This window comes from Sitophilus oryzae, unplaced genomic scaffold (genome assembly GCF_002938485.1).
Source record: "Sitophilus oryzae breed Bouriz unplaced genomic scaffold, Soryzae_2.0 scaffold_172_pilon_pilon, whole genome shotgun sequence".
Lineage (NCBI taxonomy): Eukaryota > Metazoa > Arthropoda > Insecta > Coleoptera > Curculionidae > Sitophilus > Sitophilus oryzae.
Window position 1 is genome coordinate 6,598,953 of NW_022146424.1, and position 22,028 is coordinate 6,620,980.

The 22,028-nt window shown below is 32.6% G+C and overlaps 1 protein-coding gene across 1 annotated transcript in view; it reads left to right on the forward strand.

Moving 5' to 3' along the window:
• The window catches only part of LOC115881542, a 457,389-nt gene that overhangs the window by 430,686 nt on the left and 4,675 nt on the right, over positions 1-22,028 (forward strand). Inside the window, exon 4 of the mRNA XM_030899082.1 lies at positions 18,902-19,112. Coding sequence (XP_030754942.1) covers positions 18,908-19,112 — 205 coding nt within the window. The 5' untranslated portion in view covers positions 18,902-18,907. The remainder of the gene's footprint in view (positions 1-18,901; positions 19,113-22,028) is intronic.

Consider the following 22,028-nt stretch of genomic DNA (forward strand, 5'->3'; position numbering starts at 1 on the left):
TCCGCAAATTATTCATATTATTAACTTTTTAATTGAAAGAATTTTATAATAGCATAATCTCTTATAAATTTAGTGGACTGTATTTTTTTATGTTTTTTTATTTATTTTTTATTATAAGTGGTCGTAATATAACAATATTCAAAATATTATAGACAAAATATTGAGTTTATATTTGAGGGAAGAAAAATGCCACACCTAGCTTTAAACCACCGTAAATATACAGGGTGACCCATTAGTGCGAGGAAGTACAATATCGTCGTCGTTGTCGAAGATGTGAAAAAAGTTTTATTCATATGTTTCAAGGTTTATAAAGGGGTGTATCCTAAAATATTTTGTTATATACAGGGTGTCACAAAAAAAGTTATGGTAAAGTTAGTTTGATTTTTTTTTATTATTTTACATCATTCTATATACATTATTCTATATTGGGTATTTTTTATGGCGTCACCAAAATCGCAATATTTATAATGGTATATCTCAACTTTTTTAAATGCGACATTCTGTATATTATTTTTCTGTCAGGTGCAGAATTAAAAAGTGAACATTTTTTTATTAATTTAAAGTGTTTCTAAATTTTTACCGCTGTCGCAGATATTCGCAGTATTATATTACATATAGCTCTTTCAACAGTAATTTTTTTTCAAAGCCACCTAATATGATCTTTGTCTATCTTGTCTTGTCAAAAAATGTTCACCTTTTAATTGCTACATCTGAAAGAAAAATAATATACAAGGTGTTGCATTTAAAAAAAATGAGATACAACATTTTTTAAATATTACGATTTTGGTGACGCCATAAATAATATCCTGTATGCGATAAAGTAAATTTTTCTACACGAATTTATTGCGATATCCTTCATGTTTAAGAAAACATAGCAAAGTATTAATAAAGTTATATTCACTCTAGTTTTTTACCACTTTTCGTATATAATGTTTTTAACCAAAGTTTTTTTTAGTAAATAAGAAATAGATTGGCAACACCGCAGTGTGCTTTAAATAAAGACAGTGTACTATAGCATAATTTTATGCCGAATCCAGTTATCTATAGAAAATTAAACTTGCTTTAAATTAAAAAAAAGTCGTAGAAAATCTCTGAAATAGATAATAATATAAAAATATGTCATTATATATTTTTTCCGCATTTCTTCCCATCAGAAGATTTTCAGATACAGAAGAATTGTTACCTACACGAAATGTGAAAATATTCTGTTTTCAAGCAAGTTTTTACTCGATGATCATTTTTTTTATTTTATTTTATTGTGAACTCATATTTTCCTAAATACATATCTGTGAAACTATGGCGAGTGCCACGTCTATCCTTCGCCTAGTTAATAGACCACGACTAGACAGCTACGTCGTCGACTACAGAGGCGAGATCAAGGTCATATAAAGTGGCAGAAAAAGAACAAAGGATTTGACAAGGAGTAAAACTACTAGTTTCCTTATACTATGATAATATGCGACGGCGAGGGATCGGCCAGCGCGCGTAGCCCAACGCTAGGCAGGAGTGGGGAGTGCCAGCCGTACGTTATCGGATCCGGACCTAGAGAAACTAAAACTAAATAAAAGACTAGTTTACGTACGTACGGATCGGGCCAGCGCGATCGATGCTAACCAGCATAATGTTATCGGATCCGGACCTAAAGGAACTAGAGGAACTAAATAAAAGACTAGTTTACGTATGGATCAGCCAGCGCGATTGATGCTAGGCAGGCGTGGGGAGTACCAGCCGTATGTTATCGGATCCGGACATAGAGGAACTAATTAAAACACTAGTTCACGGGAATCTATTCAGTCGGCAGATCCGAGATATAATACAACGATGGATTCGGCATTGTCTATTGCCACAGCCCGAGCCGCAGCCGGCGTAATTATCACAGAAAATTGTCGTAAATACTGTTTTTGATGTTTAGCTTGTTTTTTAAATATTTTATGGAAATGTTTCACTTCAGGTCCCTAAAATTCAGAAATGTCTTATAAAAAACGAAGTAGATATTCTGAATTTTTAGACCATTTCTTTTTTTCGTAAAATTTTTGTAATATTTGCTCTAATTGATTTGTGACATAGTTTTTTAAACTCTAATTTGAGTTTCTTTTTTATTTTTTCTACAATAAAACTTACCTATCTATATGTTTTTAACATACACAATTACACGTCTCGTCATATCTCCGTACATTATAAAAATTATACAGATCATACTGTGAATAGTTCTGACTGACAACTAAACGCATTAGCAAGCAAGGGGGATGTCAATGTTAGTCGGGAACTATTGTGAACTAAAGACCTAGTTCAAGGAACTATTCCTCTGGAGGAACTAGAACTAAGGAACTAGTTCCTCCCAAGGAACTAGAATTCCCACCTCTAGCATGATATGCAGCATGACGAGTAATGTTGCCACACTACGTTTCTGCCTCCTTCCCTCGCTACTTCCTATGCCACTCGACGAGTGTGTGGCAGGGCCATTAACAGTTGTCTAAGGTGTCCCTGTTGCAACTTGTTTAATGCGTTCATGTGCCGACGGCACGGCACCCAGGTTTCGCTTCCATATAACATGGTGGCGATTATTATTGCTCAGTACACTGCAAGTTTTGTTTTTGTACTTAAATCATGATTGTAAAATCCTGTGTTTTAATTTCCTGATATTATTAGATTATCTTAGATAGGAACTATCGAATATAAGAAGCTATATAGCTATCTTATCCGATAGTCAAGCAACCTTAAAAGCTATCAACTCAGTAACCATCAATTCGAAGTTTGTTAAGATGCCTTCTTCTTCTTATCACGCCCTCTCCTGCCGAAGGTTGGCGATCCAAATGGCAATTGTGGCTCTGGAAACTGCAGCCCGGAAGATTTCCGCAGACGAGCGTTCAAACCATCTCCTCAAATCTTTTAGCCATGAGTTCTGGCGTCTTCCTACTGATCTTTTCCCTTGCACTTTGCCCTCTATTATGAGGCGCAGTATTTCGTATCTACCACCTCTCATCACATGACCCAGGTATTGCATTTTTCTTTCCTTGATGGTGTTCAGTATCTCTTTTTGTTTCTGCATGCGCTGGAGTACTTCATTGTTGGTGATCCTTTGTACCCATGAGATTCGCAGCATCCGTCTGTATATATACATTTCGAAGGCTTCTATTCTCTTCTCGGTCTGTGAATCCAGTGTCCAGCTCTCACATCCATAGAGTAACACAGAGAAGACGTAGCATCTGGCCATTCGAGTTCTGAGATCCGCACTGAGGTCTCTTCTTGTAAAAAATGATTTCATTCTCACGAAGATTTTTCTCGCTTGCTCAATTCTTGAAAATATTTCTCTTTTCGGGTCGCACTGACTATTGATGTTAGCTCCTAAATACTTTATTGAGGTCACTTGTTCGATTGTTTGTCCCTTGACACGCAGGTGTGCATTTATTGGAGTCTTAGAAAAGACCAATAGTTTGGTCTTGGAGACATTGAGATGCAGTCCAAACATCTCACTATAGTGGACTACGGAATCTATAATGCTTTGCAGTTCTTGTATATCGTTGGCTATTATAACCGTATCATCGGCATATCTGATATTGTTTATTGGGATTCCATTGAACTTAATTCCGCCCTGGATTCGATCCAGTGCTTCTCTAAATATAGTCTCCGAGTACAGGTTAAACTGGAGCGGAGACAGGACGCAACCCTGCCGAACGCCCCGTCTGATTTGTATATCTTCCGATGTTGACTGCTTCATCTCAATTACCGCCGTTTGATGCCAATAAAGTTCTGATATGAAACGTAGCTCTTGTTCGTCAACTCCGGTTGTTCTTAGAATTTTGATCATCTTCTGATGATTAACACAGTCGAACGCCTTACGATAGTCTATTCCTAAGAATGCCTAGAGAAGCTAAACAAACTAGGTAAAAACAGTAGAGTCCCCCTATTCTGGGTACCAGCACTCCAAAGGATAAAAGGTAATGAAAAAGCAAACGATCTAGCTAGAAAAGGTGCAAAAACTCCACTAAATTGACCAGAACTGTTTTGCTTCTCAAGTGTAAACCAACTTAAAGTGGAACTTAACTCAAGAACCTGGAAGACTCCATCCGTAATCTAGAATGGAACGAACGACCTAGAAGAATCAAAGATTTTCCTTGATTTAAATAAGAAAATTCTTCGGATTGTCACGGGGTTTTTAATAGGGCACTGTCTCCTCAATGAAGACAAATTTTAGATGGGGAAATGGGAAAACAACAGTGGCAACGGTTTGATCAATTAGATCAAATACTCCGGTGAGGGTACAGTTAATGTTATACAGAGTAGTCCGAACTGTATTCCGGAAACTTCGGTAGCATATTCTGCAGATAACAATAAGTAAAAAAGTTCGTATAAAAGTATGCCCTAAAATGCTTCGTTTCGGAGATACAGGGTGTAGAAGTTTCATTTTTATTTCGATTTTTTCCAATTAATTTCTGAAGTAACGTCAATATTTAGATGAAAATTGGTGTCTGGAAGTTTTTTGACATGAGAAATTTGATTTTGATGTCAATATGACTCCTACTCGCAGAGGGCGTCACCTACATATTTTTTAACTGGTTTGAAAAGTAATAACTTTTCGTCTGTACCTGTATAAACTTACTGAGTAAAAAAAATACATTTACGATGTTTTTCACGTAAAAAATGTCTCTTGGTAAAAATTGCTACGAGCAACCGTTCTCAAGATATTTAGAATGGAACTAGTCAATACATGTCATTATTGACAAAAAATAAACATGTTGAGAGTAGATGGTTATTTGAGTGAAATGATAAATTTGTGAACTTTTTATTTTTTAAATTAATTATAAATTTTACTTCGAAAAAAATGACGATAAAATAGTTTCTGTTCAACTTTTGGCACAACAACATTTAAATTAATGATTTCAGTCTAATAATTATTTAGTCAAAATATTTAATTTATGTCAATGATGGCAGGTAATGATAATTTCGATTCCAAATATCTCGAGAACCCTTACACGTAGCGACTTTTACCAAGAGACCTTTTTACGTAAAAAACATCGTAAATGTAATCGTAATATTATTTTACTCACTAGTTTTATACGGGTACGGACGAAAAGTTATTACTTTTCAAACCAGTTAAAAAATATGTAGGTGGCGCGCTTTACAAGTAGGAGTTATATTGACATTAAAATCAAATTTCTCTTGGCAAAAAACTCCCAGACACCAATTTTTATCGAAATATTGACGTTACTTCAGAAATGATTTGGAAAAAATCTAAATAAAAATGAAACTTCTACACCCTGTATCTCTGAAACTAAGCATTTTAGAACATACATTTATATGAACTTTTTTCCTATTTTTATCTGCAGAATATGTTGCCGAAGTTTCCGGAATACAGTTCGGACCACCCTGTATATGTAATTAATATAACAAATTTATAAACAATATTTTATTATATACTTCATTTAACTTTAGAAACATTTCATTGATTTTAAAAATGTGATAAATTACATCAATTTTTTCTTTTACATACCGTTTCTTAATATATCTGTCAGTAGTTAATAAATGAGGTAACATTTATCTAAAAAATGTTGTATAACATTTTTTTATTAAAGAAAAAGTTTATTGCCAAAACAAGATATAAATTTTCATAAACGGTTTTAGGCAGGTTTTTACTAACTAGAATTAATTAACTAAAGTTTGAGGAAGCCTCAAAAACATTCTCAAAGTTAACTCGTCCCCAACTCGCATAAGAAAACGTAAAAAAATAAACTAGAAAACAAGCTTGCCTCTAATGTGTCCTGATCCAGTTAATTAACTTAAGAATTTTTAAACTTTGTTATCTTGAAGACTTTAATAATCTATGATAGAAAGTTATCTTTATTATGAATATTTTAGATTATTCCGGTAAATTTTAAAACAAATATTTATATAAGAATAGAAGCCCTAGCGAAACAAGGTACAGGCCTTATACAGAGTGAGCCACTAAAAACTTACAATGGCTATAATTCTTAAACCAAAAAAGATATCAAAAAAATAAAAAATACCGTTTCTATAATATCGAGGGGGAATATATATGACGTATTTTTTGAACCACCCCGACCGACCCCTTAGGCGGCACCCCTACTCACTTGAAAATCTTAAATGGCAACACCCCACTTGTGGCGCCTTTTTGGAAAGCCGATGAAAAATGTTAAACGATGATCATAAAGTTTTTAGGGTGAAATTGAAAAACTACCCCTTACACGAAAAATTAGGTGGACATTAATGAAAAAAGTGATTTTTTCAGCATAAGTTATAAATTGGGACCCCGCTTAATGAGGCAAATGAGGTATTTTTCAAACCACCCCGACCCACCCCTAGGTGCCACCCACTCACTTCTAATCTCAAGATAGCGATACCCCATTTGTGACACTTCTTTGAAAAGCTAATTGAAATTGCTAAACGATGGTCATACAGATTTCAAATTCTGTCTTCTTTCAACAATTACTGGTAAGTAGTGATAAGAAATGTAGGTGTGACAATTTGAAAGAAATTTAAAATGATAATTTATTTTAACAATTGCTCAAAATGACAGCCGTTTTGTTCCATACAAAAATACAAACGATTTTCAAATTCTTCTCTCACTTTTTGGAAAGCCTCTTTGGGAATATTTCGACATGCTTCATGCACATTGCGACAGAGGATAATTATCCTCTGCCGCAATTCTTGCAACGAACCTGGTTTTGTCTTATAAACTATGGATTTAGTGTAACCCCACAAGAAAAAGTCTAAATGAGTGAGATCAGGTGACCTTGGCGGCTACTCGATTGGACCCCTTCTGCCAATCCATTGCTTTGGATAATATCTATCCAACCACCGTCTTGTGACAATAGAATAATGCGGAGGGGCTCCATCTTGCTGAAAGTGTATGAGATCTTCATTAAGAGTTAAATTTCCTTCCAAATCTCTTTGATTTTCAATTTGATTTATAATGGCTGGCTCTATCAAATTGTTCAGCATTTCCACATAAGCATCACCAGTCAAATTTCCGTCGATGAAAAATGGACCTATAATTTTATCGCCTAGTATTCCGCACCAAACATTGAGCTTTTGGGGATGTTGGGTGTGTCCTTCAACAACAATATGCGGATTCTCATCGCTCCAGTATCTGCAGTTCTGCTTATTCACAATTCCGTTTAAAAAAATGAGCACTCATAACTAAAACAAATATTTTTAGTGAGTGAAGGTTCCCTTCGAATTTCCTCAGTCATTAGTTCACATAACTGAATCCTTCTATCTGGATCGTCGTCGCCAAGTTCCTGCAGAATCTTCATTTTGTAGGGATGGAATTTGTGCATTTTCAATACTCTCCTGACAGATGTTCGAGGTATACCTGTGATTGATGCCAACTGGCGTGTTGATGCTTCTGGATTGACCGATACCTGACCAATAACTTCCATCTGCATTTCTTCATTCAGTACCCTGGGCTCTGTCCTTTTTTTATTTTTGACCGACCCAGTTTCTTGAAACTTTAAAATCAAATCACTAACATAAACGTGACTTACGTTATTGTCCGGATTTCCCTAATTGAAAGCACGGGCCGTTCTCAAATAACACATAATTTCAGCACCATAAAGAAAAATTATTTGAATTCTTTCTTCCACAGTATAAACCATTTTTCTTTCAAATAAGCGAATCAAATAAACGTTTAAAATACCACCAAACTTGCAAACGATTGAAAATCGATAGAAGACAGTGCAAAAACGCAAAGATGTGCCGTTTTAAGATTCCTGTTTGTTGAAAGTAAAAAATAGATGATAAGGAAGAATTTGCGTTATCGCAAAATTAGGCTGAACAATTAGTAAAACATCTTTGTGTTGCCTTTTTTATTATCTACATTTTTTATTTTTAGCTTTAAAATGGCAATGGTTTAAAAATGGCATTGATGAGATTAGAAGTGAGGGGATGGCACCTAGGGGTGGGTCGGGGTGGTTTAAAAAATGCCTCATTTACCTCATTTAGCTGGGTCCCAAATGGTAACTTATGCTGAAAAAATTACTTTTTTCATTAATGTCCACCTAATTTTTCGTGTAAGGGGTAGTTTTTCAATTTCACCCTAAAAACGTTATGATCATCGTCTAGCATTTTTCATAGGCTTTCCAAAAAGGCGATACAAGTGGGGTGGTGCCATTTAAGATTTTCAAGTGAGTAGGGGTGCCGCCTAAGGGGTAGGTCGGGGTGATTCAAAAAATACGTCATATGTATTCCCCTTCGATATCATAGAAACGATATTTTTTATTTTTTTGATATCTTTTTTGGTTTAAAAATTATAGCCATTGTAAGTTTTCAGTGGCCTACCCTGTATAGAAACTAGCGCCAATAGGTATATACAAAGAAGCCAATGCAAGAGTAATGATATATAAAACAACCCCAGAGTTCCCAACAGGGAAAGGGGTACAATTTTGTTGAAAAAACACGCAATTTTTGTTAAATTGTAAGACAACGCCCCCTAGCGTCTACGTTCAAACGCTTATTATTATTATTTATATGGTACAATATAGAGTAAGAAACGCTCTTTTAAACGAGCCCTTGCTTGTTGGATTCCGATTATCCAGTCCAGAGTTATTAATATTTAAATAAAAACAGATCTAACCTTCCCCCACCACTTTATTTTGGTAGATAGGGGAAAATGGCTCTAACAAAAAATATTCTAAATTTATTGAAGATTATGAATCTATTACTTATAGTACACCTTATCTAGACAAAACTGTGTAAAAACTCCATTTTCTTATTTTTTGTTGCAGTTGCGCCCCCTAGCGGTCGTTCTACAAATTTAAAAATAATTTCCAGCAATTTCTCATGGCCTCTTTAGTTATAAATATTTTTTTCCGCAGGTCCTACGGCTAATACTTTCCGAGATACAGCCGAGAGCTATTCTTAGTTAGGACACCCTGTACAACGAACTAGTGGAAAGAAAAGGCATTCTAATAAATAACACAACACTGGAAATAGTAGAAGAATATATATGTTTTGGACAACTAATACACAGCTCGGGATCTCTACTACCAGAAATCAACAGAAGAATTAAGTTAGCATGGAGTACTTATGGAAGATCATATTTAAGTCTAGAATACCAATCTATCTACAGAAGAAAACATTCAACCAATACGTACAACCGTTCATAACCTTTGCATGTGAAACCTGGACACTTAAAACGGACATTATAAGGTAACTGCTGGTCGCACAACGCTCAATGGAACGAAATATACTGGGAATAACCAAGAGAGATTCTAAAAGAATAGAGTGGATACGACAAAAGACCCAGGTAATGGATGTCAGCAGTAGAATCAAATCCCTCAAGTGGCAATGGGCAGGATACGTAGCAAGAAAGATGGACAACAGATGAACCACAAAATTACAGCATGGTATCCACAAGGAATTAAGAGACCTAGAAGAAGACCGACTTGCTTGCAGTCGGCTTGGCTTGCAGTGACGTATGATACATATGTGCTTACGATATATTGTAGGCAAAAAAATGTTGCCTATTCCAGACAAAATCATAAGATATTTTAATCCAAGAAATCGCATTATAAGCATTTTTACCTGATTTTTAATCTAGATATAGTATGGGATTTTTCGTTTGCTCTAAATACTTGTACCATTAGGAAATAAAAAAGAAGTAATGACCTCTAGGGTTTGACCTCACCAAAATTATCATCGATTGTCATTTCCCAGCCGTCTTAGATGCCGTTTTTTTCGACCATATGGTATTTTCAAAAAACGTATGCATATCTCCCTACCATTTAATATTAAAAAATGCATTTTAAAGAACTTTTCTACATGTTTCCATAATAAACCTTGATTAATATAGCATAATATACTGTCAAAAACAGTTTACAAAATAAATTACGTGTCTTTTGTTTGCGCAGTTGTCCTTTTTGCTTATTTATTTGACCCAGAAAAGCAGTCGGTGCCCCGAAAAGAGAATAACACGACGAAAGTACGAAAATCTCAACAGTTAGGAAACGCGACGTGGATCATGGCCAACCGAATTATGAATAAATAAACAGAAAATGTTGTTTGTTTAATTTAAAACTGATGACAGTAAATCTTTTGTCTCGTGCCTGCATTGTTTAAAAGAAATAAATTGATATTTACTGTAAAATAGATTTTTTTTGTAAAGGTATATTAATGCGATGAGATTTAAACTTAATTAATAATAAAATTATATATATCTTAAATATTAATTATTTTTTTGTAAATAGATTTGATGTGTCAGAAAACGTTCTATCATTTTTTAATTTTTCTATAAAGGTTGATCACTATACCTGCCATATCAGCTCCCTTCCGTTTCCCTTCCGTTTACATAAAATATATTATATCATGTAAACGCGTTTATATCATGTAAACGTTTATATCATGTAAACGTGCACACTATCCGTTCCGTTTTCCTTCCGTTCCATATTCTTTCCTTCCATACATTTTTTTTTTTGGCGGACGGACTGAAGCGTATCGGAAACAGCGTTGTTAAGATCTTACATTTGTACCAGCTCTGTTAAAATTTGGCTAATATTTATTTTCTTTCACCACCTAATTAAATATATTACCTTTTCGAAAAGATACAAATTTTTAAAACAAAACTTTCGTAATGATACAAATTGTACAATAAAAAGTATGGAACTGATACGGAACGGAAGCTTACATATAGCGTTAATACAATCAAAAATACGGAACGGAGATGGAATGGAAACGGAAGGTATAGTGAGAATCAACCTTAAAGCTTCATTCAGAATCTGCCAATTAGTGGAATAAATTAGTGGTTTCAACTACACTTTAAACTTTTTAGTTTATGATCATTCACAATGTCTAAACAACGCAATTAAAATTAATAAAATATCCTAGCAAAATCTTGCGGTAGTCTGTTGTATCCATAGAGAACGCATAATATTTAGCTTACAAAACTTTGAATAAGAAGACTAAGGAAGGAGCATATCAAAAATCTTAGGTACACCGCGATGGGCCTCAAATATGGCCGACTTAAATTCCGGTTTATCAGTGTCGTTCTAATTTTATTTAAAAAATGTAAAACTATGATGTAGGGTAGACGTGGGGTAGACTCAATAATTTGTTGTTTTATTTTACGTTGTGAATAAATGTTAGTAGTTATTAAAATTGTTATAAAAATATATAATTCTAATAAAAATAGATAAGTTATAATAAGTATTTATTAACACAAACATCCGATACGCTACTGAAGCAGGTAAGTCAAATTAACGTATTTAAATTCTTTGACATCTAATCTTTGACAAGTAATAAATAAAAGCTAAAATGCAAGAAAAATATATAATTTAGTTAATTTAAGTGAATTTCATAAATGATCGGTTTACTACACGTATGTATATTATATAGTCACTTACTAGCGAAAAGTTGTTCCATTATTTCACTCAATTTTCGCCGAGATCTACCGCACGCTACACAACCAACTATTTTAGAATCTTTTTCGATAAATCGCGATAGTGTCACTGTTAATTTAAGTTCTGCCCATTGCCTGGAAACTTATATGGTGAAATTTTGATAAAATAATTTAGTACTCACTAAAAACACGGTATGTCGCTAGTGGTAGGAAAATAAATTTTAGAGGTTACTAGTTTATTTGGTTGCCTGTGATATGAATATAACACCCTGTATATTCATATCACATATCACTAATTAATCTAAAAAATAAAAAATCGTTAGAAAACGGGTTAAGGCGGACTCTTAATAAGTATATTTATTTTTTTCTCGGCAACCGTTTGATGAACAAGAAAAACTCAAAGGATCAATTTTGTTGAAAAACAAAATTGATCCTTTCAAGAAAAAAATATATTTTCCTTAAAAAAGCAGTAGTGTACCATTTATGTTAAGCAAAATATCGATTTTTTAAAAATTTTTAACACCCTGTAGATCAGAAAGGAAATACTTTAGACACTATTTTAAGACCACATGAGGAATCACACCACAATTTTTTAGACTAATTAAAAAACACCCTGTGTATTGTCAACTTGACAATGATTGTTGATAAATCAAAACATACCTTTTCTGTGAAAAACGCCCGATTTTCGCAGGAAAAATTTTGGTTTCTATTGAATTTGGGTCTGCGTCTGCAAATACCGGTATGTTTTTTAATATTCTATCTATCTAAATTTTAAATATCATAGTCAGAAATAGTTTTATTATTTATTAACTGTAAAAATGGTATACTTATAAGTTTTATAAAATATTGTGATTTACTTTCTACCTTGTAGTCAAAATTTATATTTAATAAACTGTAAAATATATATATTCTTATGTTTTATTAAAGTTACTCTGATATACTAATATATCAGTGTAACTTTAAAACTAAATCCTTTGAAATCAAATATAAACATAAAAAATATTTACAGCAGAAAAGGCGAAGGCGCTGGGTTAAACGTAGTCTCTACTAAGAACACGGAGGGGCGCTTTGACCCAAAATTTTACTATTAAGTTTCATATCTATCTTAATAGAAGATTATTTTCTTTTATCTATGGTTCTGCCACAATTTCCATCTAGATTTACTACCTTTATACAACTATCAGTAGTAGAATAAATAATAAATAACATAAAATAAGCTCCGTAAAGACTGACAAATCCACAAAATTTCAAATCAAATTCAAATGTGTCAAATGAATCGTCAAACAGAACTGTCAAGGATCCCCACCCTAGAGTGCTTTTATGGCGCTTTTTCCGCCCACCATGCATGAATACATGGATAGCATTATGCTCCTTCCTTAGTCTTCTTATTCAAAGTTACAAAACAATAAACTTGTGATTTCTAACCTATAAAGTTTTATGTTAATTTTTAGTAAATGACGTGTAGATATTAATCTCGCCAAAATTATCATCAATTGTCATTTCCCAGCTCTCTTTGATACCGTTTTCTTTCGATCATACGTGATACACTGTAAATCCCACATTAGTGGTATTTTCTAATAAAGGATTTTTACCAGTCACACCAAACACACTTACTGTAAAACATTGAATAAAATGCAAACTCCCCAAAGTCACCCCTGGTGCTAATCAGAGTTAATTTAATCCCAGCAGTAATATTCAAAACCTTAAATACCTCTAAATTTAATTAATAAACCTCTTAATCCTAAACTCATATTTAAAGTTTCATATTTTGCCATCAAAGAACGGTAAGCGAAAGAGACCTAAAACTATTTACTACCCCAAGCTAAACCCTTAGTGGCTTTTGATGTCTTTTGTAAAAACAAATTTCGCATGGCTACTGGTAAATTACTTTCGCTCAAACGTTGACTAGTTTTATAAAAACAATTTTCAGAAAGGTTGTGAGTAATTATTTTTGGTTCGTTGTCGTTTTAAGTTATTTAGTTATTAGTAAAACTGAAAGTAATTTAACTTGGAATGTCAAAAAGCGTAAAATTGTTCTTAGATTTATAACGTAGTGCTAATGTGTTACGGTGGAAGCACTGTAATTAATTAATCAGGAATTAAGTGAAGTGTTTTACGGGCTTCTCATAAAACCACTTTAATATTATCTAGCAAACATTAGCTATTAGAAGGAACTTTACAAAGTTGAGTAACATCACCCTACTGTGGACCTTAGTAGATTCAAGCTAAGAAACAACAGCAAATGCAGATTCTGTTGGTAAAATGTCGAAACTCCGGAACACCTTATCACTGAATATGCTGAGATGACGAATGTGTTCGACATAACACAGCGTGGAATTAATTTCTATATTAGCAAGGCAAGAAACTCTTACATAATTTTATTATATACCTAAAAACTGCAAGAAATTTATTTTCCATTATATAATTTAGGCTAGCCGAAAAAAGCCTTTATTTACTATCGATAGTTGTGCCTCGGTGGTACGAAAGTACTACCATTGCACGCAGGCCACTATCTCGCGATGCGGGACTTAATATCTTACCGCTACTTTACGACAAGTCATGTTGATATACTCTGCGCTGTGCTCGATATATTGTGGAAATACCCAAGCTCACCTGATGATGGGGTAGGGCCCCGAAACCGGTAGTGAGAGCAGGTTGATCCACATTATGTCGAACACAGCGTGGAATTAATTTCTATATTAGCAGTTCAAGGCAAGAAACTCTTATATAATAATTTATTATACATATACGTCACTCAGCAAAAGCAATACTGAACATTATAGGCTGTTACAGATAGGAATGATCTCCATTTCTAATGAAAATTTGATAAATAATTTTAAAAAAACTATCTAGTTCATCAATAATTGAGAAATTATTATAATACGTTAAGTACACTACACTATATTTTTTAAAGTTTTTTAAAAAATATAGTATATCGACTAAAACTGTTTTGGAGGACAAATTTAAAGGGGACCGGAGTAGAGGACTCTAACCTAACCTGTCTAATGGCAATTTTTTTCCTATTTTGGTTAGGTGCAGAGTTCCAGTAAGGTTCTTCTAGACAAGAAGATATGGCAATGAGTACCATACATAGTTTGTTTTGTGACTTTTTATTAACCTTTATAACAAATATTATAATTATAACAGAGAAAAAATCTCGACCACTCTTACAGCAATATTATGTCTGGAACAGCAAAAGTATTAGTTTTATCCCGGGTCGTGCCCGCTCACGTTCGCCACCGAAGATTGCATCCGACCCTTGACCTAGCGGGTCCGGCCCTGCCACATTTTTCTTATTTCGATGCTAAACGACGCCGTGACGCCGCACCGCGCGCAAAAACCAACGCCGGGGTCCGCACCGGAAACATATTTATGGACCAATAAAGTTTTTACTCCGTTTCCGGCTCTGGCCAGACGTTTTTACTTCGATTGGTTCGAAATTTGAAAGTGGGGATTTTCTTTTTTCCCTTTCCTTCTTCTCTAACTCTTTCCGACGAAGCAGTTTATTTGCGAGAATACTTTGAAAGATTGCCTTTTTCCATCAACGAATAATTTATTTTTGCAAATCGATATGTTACTTTGATATACAATGATTTAGTTATATACAGGGTGGTTCCAATTGTTTTCGGGTAAAAAAGTTTGTATAAATGTATGTCCTAAAATGCTTAGTTTCGGAGATAAAGGGTGTAGAAATTTTATTTTTATTTTGATTTTTCCCAAATAACTTCTAAACTAACGCCAATATTTGGTTGAAAATTGTTGCGTGGCAGTTTTTTTTTGATATGAGAAATTTGATTTTGATGTCAATATGTCTCTTAAAGGGCACAACCGTTTCATAAAGATATCTTCAATAACATTAGAGTTATTACGAAAAAAAAATTTTTCAGAAAATTTTACCACCCTGTATCTCAAAATTTAAAACGTTTAGGTCATACATTTATATAAAGTTTTTTCTTAGAATATACCCAAGAAGCGCCCCCTTAAATTTTAGCATGTCATTAAAAGTATTACCTGTATAAATAGTGTAGTTTAAGATGTTAAATTTTAATGTACTGGAAAATGGTGGTGATATGACAGTACCACATAACTATAAAGACAGTACGACATAACTATTTCCTTGCAAATAACACATATTGTTTTAATGAAAAATTAAAGCTTAATAGTACTATACCGGGTGCGCCTTAAAAGTGGCTCACCTTTATATTTTTTTTATTTTTTCAGATAAAAAACAAAATTTGGTATGTTAGTATATGACATAAATTAGGATTAATTGACGTATTCAATTGTTTTTGATCACTTCCTGTTTCACGGAAAATGACTACAACTTTTGATTTTTAAATGACACGGTATTTTTTACTTATTTCGATAGAAAATGACACTCTCAATAAAATGACATCATATGTTAACTTTTGACATTTTTGCATTTGCATATGGTTTATTTGAAATTATAACATGCGGTTTATAACGACAATTTGACTCGAAATACCAAGTGTGTGGTACCAAATTATTCGTAATTTTTTTTCCAAATATGCTAACGAGCCACCCCAATTCCATTTGAAAAGATTGAAATATAATTTAAAATACGATTTGGGTATCTTTTAACCGGCAGGACAAGATACAAAAAACATTAGATGATCAAATCTATTTTTCCAAGTGACCTTGATTAAAGATTAGTATTTTTAACACAGCCATGGTATTCTAGATTAAAATACGATTTTTTTTAAACGAAAATGTTTCCGTCTCACGTACTGGCTTTTGTTAAAGCCCTAAGACTGGATGATAACTCGTTATAACTCAAGAAATTGGAACACACAATAGATCCGTAAGGTTGCGGTGATTAACTCCCCTACTAAACGTTCTACATTCTACGAAAATGTCAAAAGTTGATATATTATATGTCATTCTATTCCGAGTGTCATTTTCTGCCGAATAAAGTGACCAGAAACAATTGAACGTCAATTAATCCTAGTAATTTATGTACAACTAGTTGAAGCCTGGCGCATCCGCCACAACATAAGGAAAAAAATACTTTTTATTTTTTTTTAATTAAATGAAAAACAAAAAATCCGGCGACGACAGTTTTTAGAAGAGCTAATTAGCTATCTTTTAGTAAAAAAAGCAACTTTCAAGAGCAAGTCGTTACTTCAGTAGAGACGACACAGATAAACATTAGCATTCTATACAGGGTTGTTCACCACATACGACACGGAGTATTGTAGCTAAACGATTAGATTTTTACAAATTGTAAGATTTGGGTTCGTTGAAGGACTATTAGAGCTACAATTTAAAAATATTTTTACAAGATACAGAGTGTCCCAAATAAATAAAAAATATCAAAGTTGTATTTTTTTAAACGGAACACCCTGTATATTATTACATTTTTAGTTTCTACGATTAAAATAAAGGTAAATTTGATAAATGTTTATTACACTTAAACCTTACCGTTTTTGAAATATTTTCAATTTTGTGAAATTGCAGTCAAAATTTTAAGGCTTCATTTCTCCCAGGGTATCAAAGTTTTTAATACTAAATATTTACTGAAGTTTATTTATTGATCAGTTATTGTGCTGCAATAATAAAAATTGTACTACCTTATACAGAGTGTCCAAAATTTTATTTTAAATAATTAATATCTTTAAACGGCAATAAGTTGTTTAATTTAAATGGAACACCCTATATATTTTATGAGAATCAGATGCACAATTTAATTGTCTATCAAATTGTATTATACCGTTTTTTACCTATCTCTTCAAGATTCCGTAGAAAATGCATTTTCTTGTAATTTAGAACTCATTTATCAATATACCCATGGAATACTGACTTTTTATATTATTTTTAAAGATGTACCAAATTTTTAAAGAGTATAGATACTAATATTGTCGATATTGTTTTTATTTCATTAAAAATTAAAAAGAAACTGTTTAAATATTTGTTAAAGAGGACCAATTAATATGATTCCAGGATTCAAACTACATTAATTGACTGTTTGCGTTGATTAATAATAATTACTCCAAATACTAAAAAACTGAATTTTGTATATGTATTAGACAGTGTGGTAAAAAGTAACACCTTAAAAATGATATTTCATTTTTTTGACAAATGCTTATTTATAACAACAAAGATATTCGTTTTCATAACTTATTATTATATTGATTTTTGATTCAAATCCACATTTATTTAGAATAATTTATTAACGAACATAATTAAGTATGTAATTAATTAGTATTTGGGCGGAAATAATGGTGGTATATTTAATGAATGGTATACTCTTTTATAAAGATTTAAATAGTTTTCTTTTTGCATACAAATGGGCTAGTAATATTATCATTTTGCTAAAAACGATAATATTACTAGCCTGTACATGTTGTACCTTTGTTGCTTTAAAAACAATCTAAAATGTCAATATTCCATGGGTATATTGATAAATGAGGTCTAAATTATAAGAAAATGCATTTTATACGAAAACTTGAAGGGATAGGTAAAAAGTGGCGTAATACAATTTGATAGACAATTAAATTGTGCATCTGATTCTCCTAAAATATATAGGGCGTTCCATTTAAATTAAACAAGTTATTGCCGTTTATACTAGAAATAATTTAAAATAAATTTTTAGACACTCTGTATGAGGTAGTATTATTTTTATTATTACAACCCAATAACTGATCAATAAATAGACTTCAGTAAATATTTAGTATTAAAAACTTTGATACCCTTGGAGAAATGAAGCCTTAAAATTTTTACTGCAATTTCACAAAATTGAAAATATTTCAAAAACGGTAAGGTTTAAGTGTGATAAACTTTAATCATATTTACCTTTATTTTAATCGTAGAAACTAAAAATGTAATAATATACAGGGTGCTCTATTTAAAAAAATACAACTTTGATATTTTTTATTTATTTGGGACACTCTGTATCTTGTAAAAATATTTTTAAATTGTAGCTCTGATAGTCCTTCAACAAACCCAAAACTTACAATTTGTAAAAATCTAATCGTTTAGCTACAATACATACTCCGTGTCGTATGTGGTGAACAACCCTGTATATGTAGGATAACATACCAAATCTCGATTTTTATCTGAAAAAATATAAAAGTTATAGGAGTGAGCCACTTTTGAGACGCACCCGGTATAGAAGGACTTTGTGACGAAATAAGCTTAGGTACATATTGCATTATAAAAGTTATAACCATGTTTCCTGGATTTAATAAATAGACATAATTCTACCATTTTCATTCTGTTCGGCATGGTTTCGCGTCCCTTTTTCTACATAAAAAGGGATATTCACGTTTCGTCGTCCAATTTAATTTCCCAGCTACTTGGCCATTAGAACGTTAACTTTTATGTCTCCCGAACCATCTGAATTAACCATTATGCTTAAATTGTAGTCGCCGAGGATGCCTAAAGCTCTTTTTAATAAGTTTGCGCATAACGTTTTCGGACCCGAGCTTATTATACAGTATCAACCAAAAAGTTCTCTTTATCTTTATTACCTTCTCGTAGAACTTCAGTCTATCTGTGTATACTAAACGTACAATTTTATTGTTCCAGAGTGTGATGTTCACCCTCGGTATGCTCCTGAGTTGCATCTTTATCACGAATACACGCCTGGAAGAACAGGGTATCGGTTCAAATCTGATAGACACCGCATCGGGTGATTTTTCCGACTTTGACCAGTACGCAGTCACATGCTACATTTGCGTCAACGTATCCGATAATATAATTTGTAACCAATTCGCCATAGATAGACCTTGTAAACCTGGTAAGTACAAAAAGTATTTTTTTTTATTTCATACTGTATAGACACACTTCGCATGCTTGATTTCAGTTAGAACTTAAGACTCCATTTCACTAGTCCGAAAAAGTAACAAAATAAGCGTTCGGCATTTAACGTTTTATGTAAAACAGGCTAGGTATTTTTACACAGATGAAGAATGAAATTAAAGATAAAGGATTATACTATATCCGTATTGTAGCACATTTTTAGACAACTTCTTTATTTTTAAGATTTTGATAGTTAAACATCAACAAAATATTTCCTATATTTGGACTAAATTTTCTCGAAAATAAAGGCATAATTTAAAATTCCGTTACAATACGGAAATAGATTGAAGTTTTGTGATTACAGTGATATATAATTTATTTGGTTTTGTAACAAATTGCTCGCTATTTTATGGCAAATGCTGAAGCTCTGCAAACCTTAATCAAGCTTTAATCAAAGCACGTGTGTTTGGAATTTTGGGTGTGGCTTAACACGATAGGATCGTGTTAGGATATAATATACAGGGTGAGTCTTAAATAAGTGTGAATATTTTTAGGGGTGGTATATTTCGACCCCAGGAACACGTCTATAAGGTTTTCTTCGCAAAAAAAAGATGTTGAAAATCGTGCATTTTCTTTTAAATTTTCCTGTATATTTTTCGAAAACTTTTTAGAACTGCTTGTTCACCGCAAATTTTCTTACCGTATAATTTCTTAATCTCTGATATTACCATAGTTACGGCTTTACTCTATGGTGACAGCACTAAAAGGGATGCAATTACAGAAAAAATCCGGTGGTTCTTTTATTTTTTTAAATTTTCAAACTTAAATAACTCGGGAAAATCTATTTTACTGACCAGCATAATTTACTGACCAGCTTATATACGTTACTACTATCTAAATAAGTACAACTACCACCTTAATTTTGCTACTACCACCCAAAAATAGACTACTACCACTTTAATTTTGCTACTACCACCCAAAAATAAACTACTACCACTGTAATTTTATTTAAATCTACGAAAATGTATTATTATTTTATACTTGAGTGGTTAAATTGCTAGAAACAATAAATTACTTTAAATTTTTAAATTACTTAAAACTTAATCCGAGATTTGCAATGCAAACCATAAAAGCATTTTTAGAATCGCAGTGTTTAATTTATTTAATCTTGTTTGTTTTCTTACTCCTGATATTTTTGCATTTTATTTTTGTTGCTTATGGTAGTGGTAGTGGTAGTAGCAGAACTATAGTGATAGTAGTTTATTTTTGGGTGGTATTAGCAAAATTAAAGTGTTAATAGTTTATTTTTGGGTGGTAGTAGCAAAATTAAGGTGGTAGTAGTTTATTTTTGGGTGGTAGTAGCAAAGTTAAGGTGGTACTAGTCTATTTTTGGGTGGTAGTAGCAAAATTAAGGTGGTATAGTTTATTTTTGGGTGGTAGTAGCGAAGTTAAGGTGGTAGTAGTTTATTTTTGGGTGATAGTAGCAAAATTAAAGTGGTAGTAGTCTATTTTTGGGTGGTAGTAGCAAAATTAAGGTGGAAGTAATATATTTTTGGGTGGTAGTAGCAAAATTAAGGTGGTATTAGTTTATTTTTGGGTGGCAGTAGCAAAATTAAGGTGGTATTAGTTTATTTTTGGGTGGTAGTAGCAAAGTTAAGGTGGTAGTAGTCTATTTTTGGGTGATAGTAGCAAAATTAAGGTGGTAGTAATTTATTTTTGGGTGGTAGTAGCGAAGTTAAGGTGGTAGTAGTTTATTATTTAATTGCTAGAAACAATAAATTACTTTAAATTTTTAAATTACTTAAAACTTAATCCGAGATTTGCAATGCAAACCATAAAAGCATTTTTAGAATCGCAGTGTTTAATTTATTTAATCTTGTTTGTTTTCTTACTCCTGATATTTTTGCATTTTATTTTTGTTGCTTATGGTAGTGGTAGTGGTAGTAGCAGAACTATAGTGATAGTAGTTTATTTTTGGGTGGTATTAGCAAAATTAAAGTGTTAATAGTTTATTTTTGGGTGGTAGTAGCAAAATTAAGGTGGTAGTAGTTTATTTTTGGGTGGTAGTAGCAAAGTTAAGGTGGTACTAGTCTATTTTTGGGTGGTAGTAGCAAAATTAAGGTGGTAGTAGTTTATTTTTGGGTGGTAGTAGCGAAGTTAAGGTGGTAGTAGTTTATTTTTGGGTGATAGTAGCAAAATTAAAGTGGTAGTAGTCTATTTTTGGGTGGTAGTAGCAAAATTAAGGTGGAAGTAATATATTTTTGGGTGGTAGTAGCAAAATTAAGGTGGTATTAGTTTATTTTTGGGTGGCAGTAGCAAAATTAAGGTGGTATTAGTTTATTTTTGGGTGGTAGTAGCAAAGTTAAGGTGGTAGTAGTCTATTTTTGGGTGATAGTAGCAAAATTAAGGTGGTAGTAATTTATTTTTGGGTGGTAGTAGCGAAGTTAAGGTGGTAGTAGTTTATTATTTAATTGCTAGAAACAATAAATTACTTTAAATTTTTAAATTACTTAAAACTTAATCCGAGATTTGCAATGCAAACCATAAAAGCATTTTTAGAATCGCAGTGTTTAATTTATTTAATCTTGTTTGTTTTCTTACTCCTGATATTTTTGCATTTTATTTTGTTGCTTATGGTAGTGGTAGTGGTAGTAGCAGAACTATAGTGATAGTAGTTTATTTTTGGGTGGTATTAGCAAAATTAAAGTGTTAATAGTTTATTTTTGGGTGGTAGTAGCAAAATTAAGGTGGTAGTAGTTTATTTTTGGGTGGTAGTAGCAAAGTTAAGGTGGTACTAGTCTATTTTTGGGTGGTAGTAGCAAAATTAAGGTGGTAGTAGTTTATTTTTGGGTGGTAGTAGCGAAGTTAAGGTGGTAGTAGTTTATTTTTGGGTGATAGTAGCAAAATTAAAGTG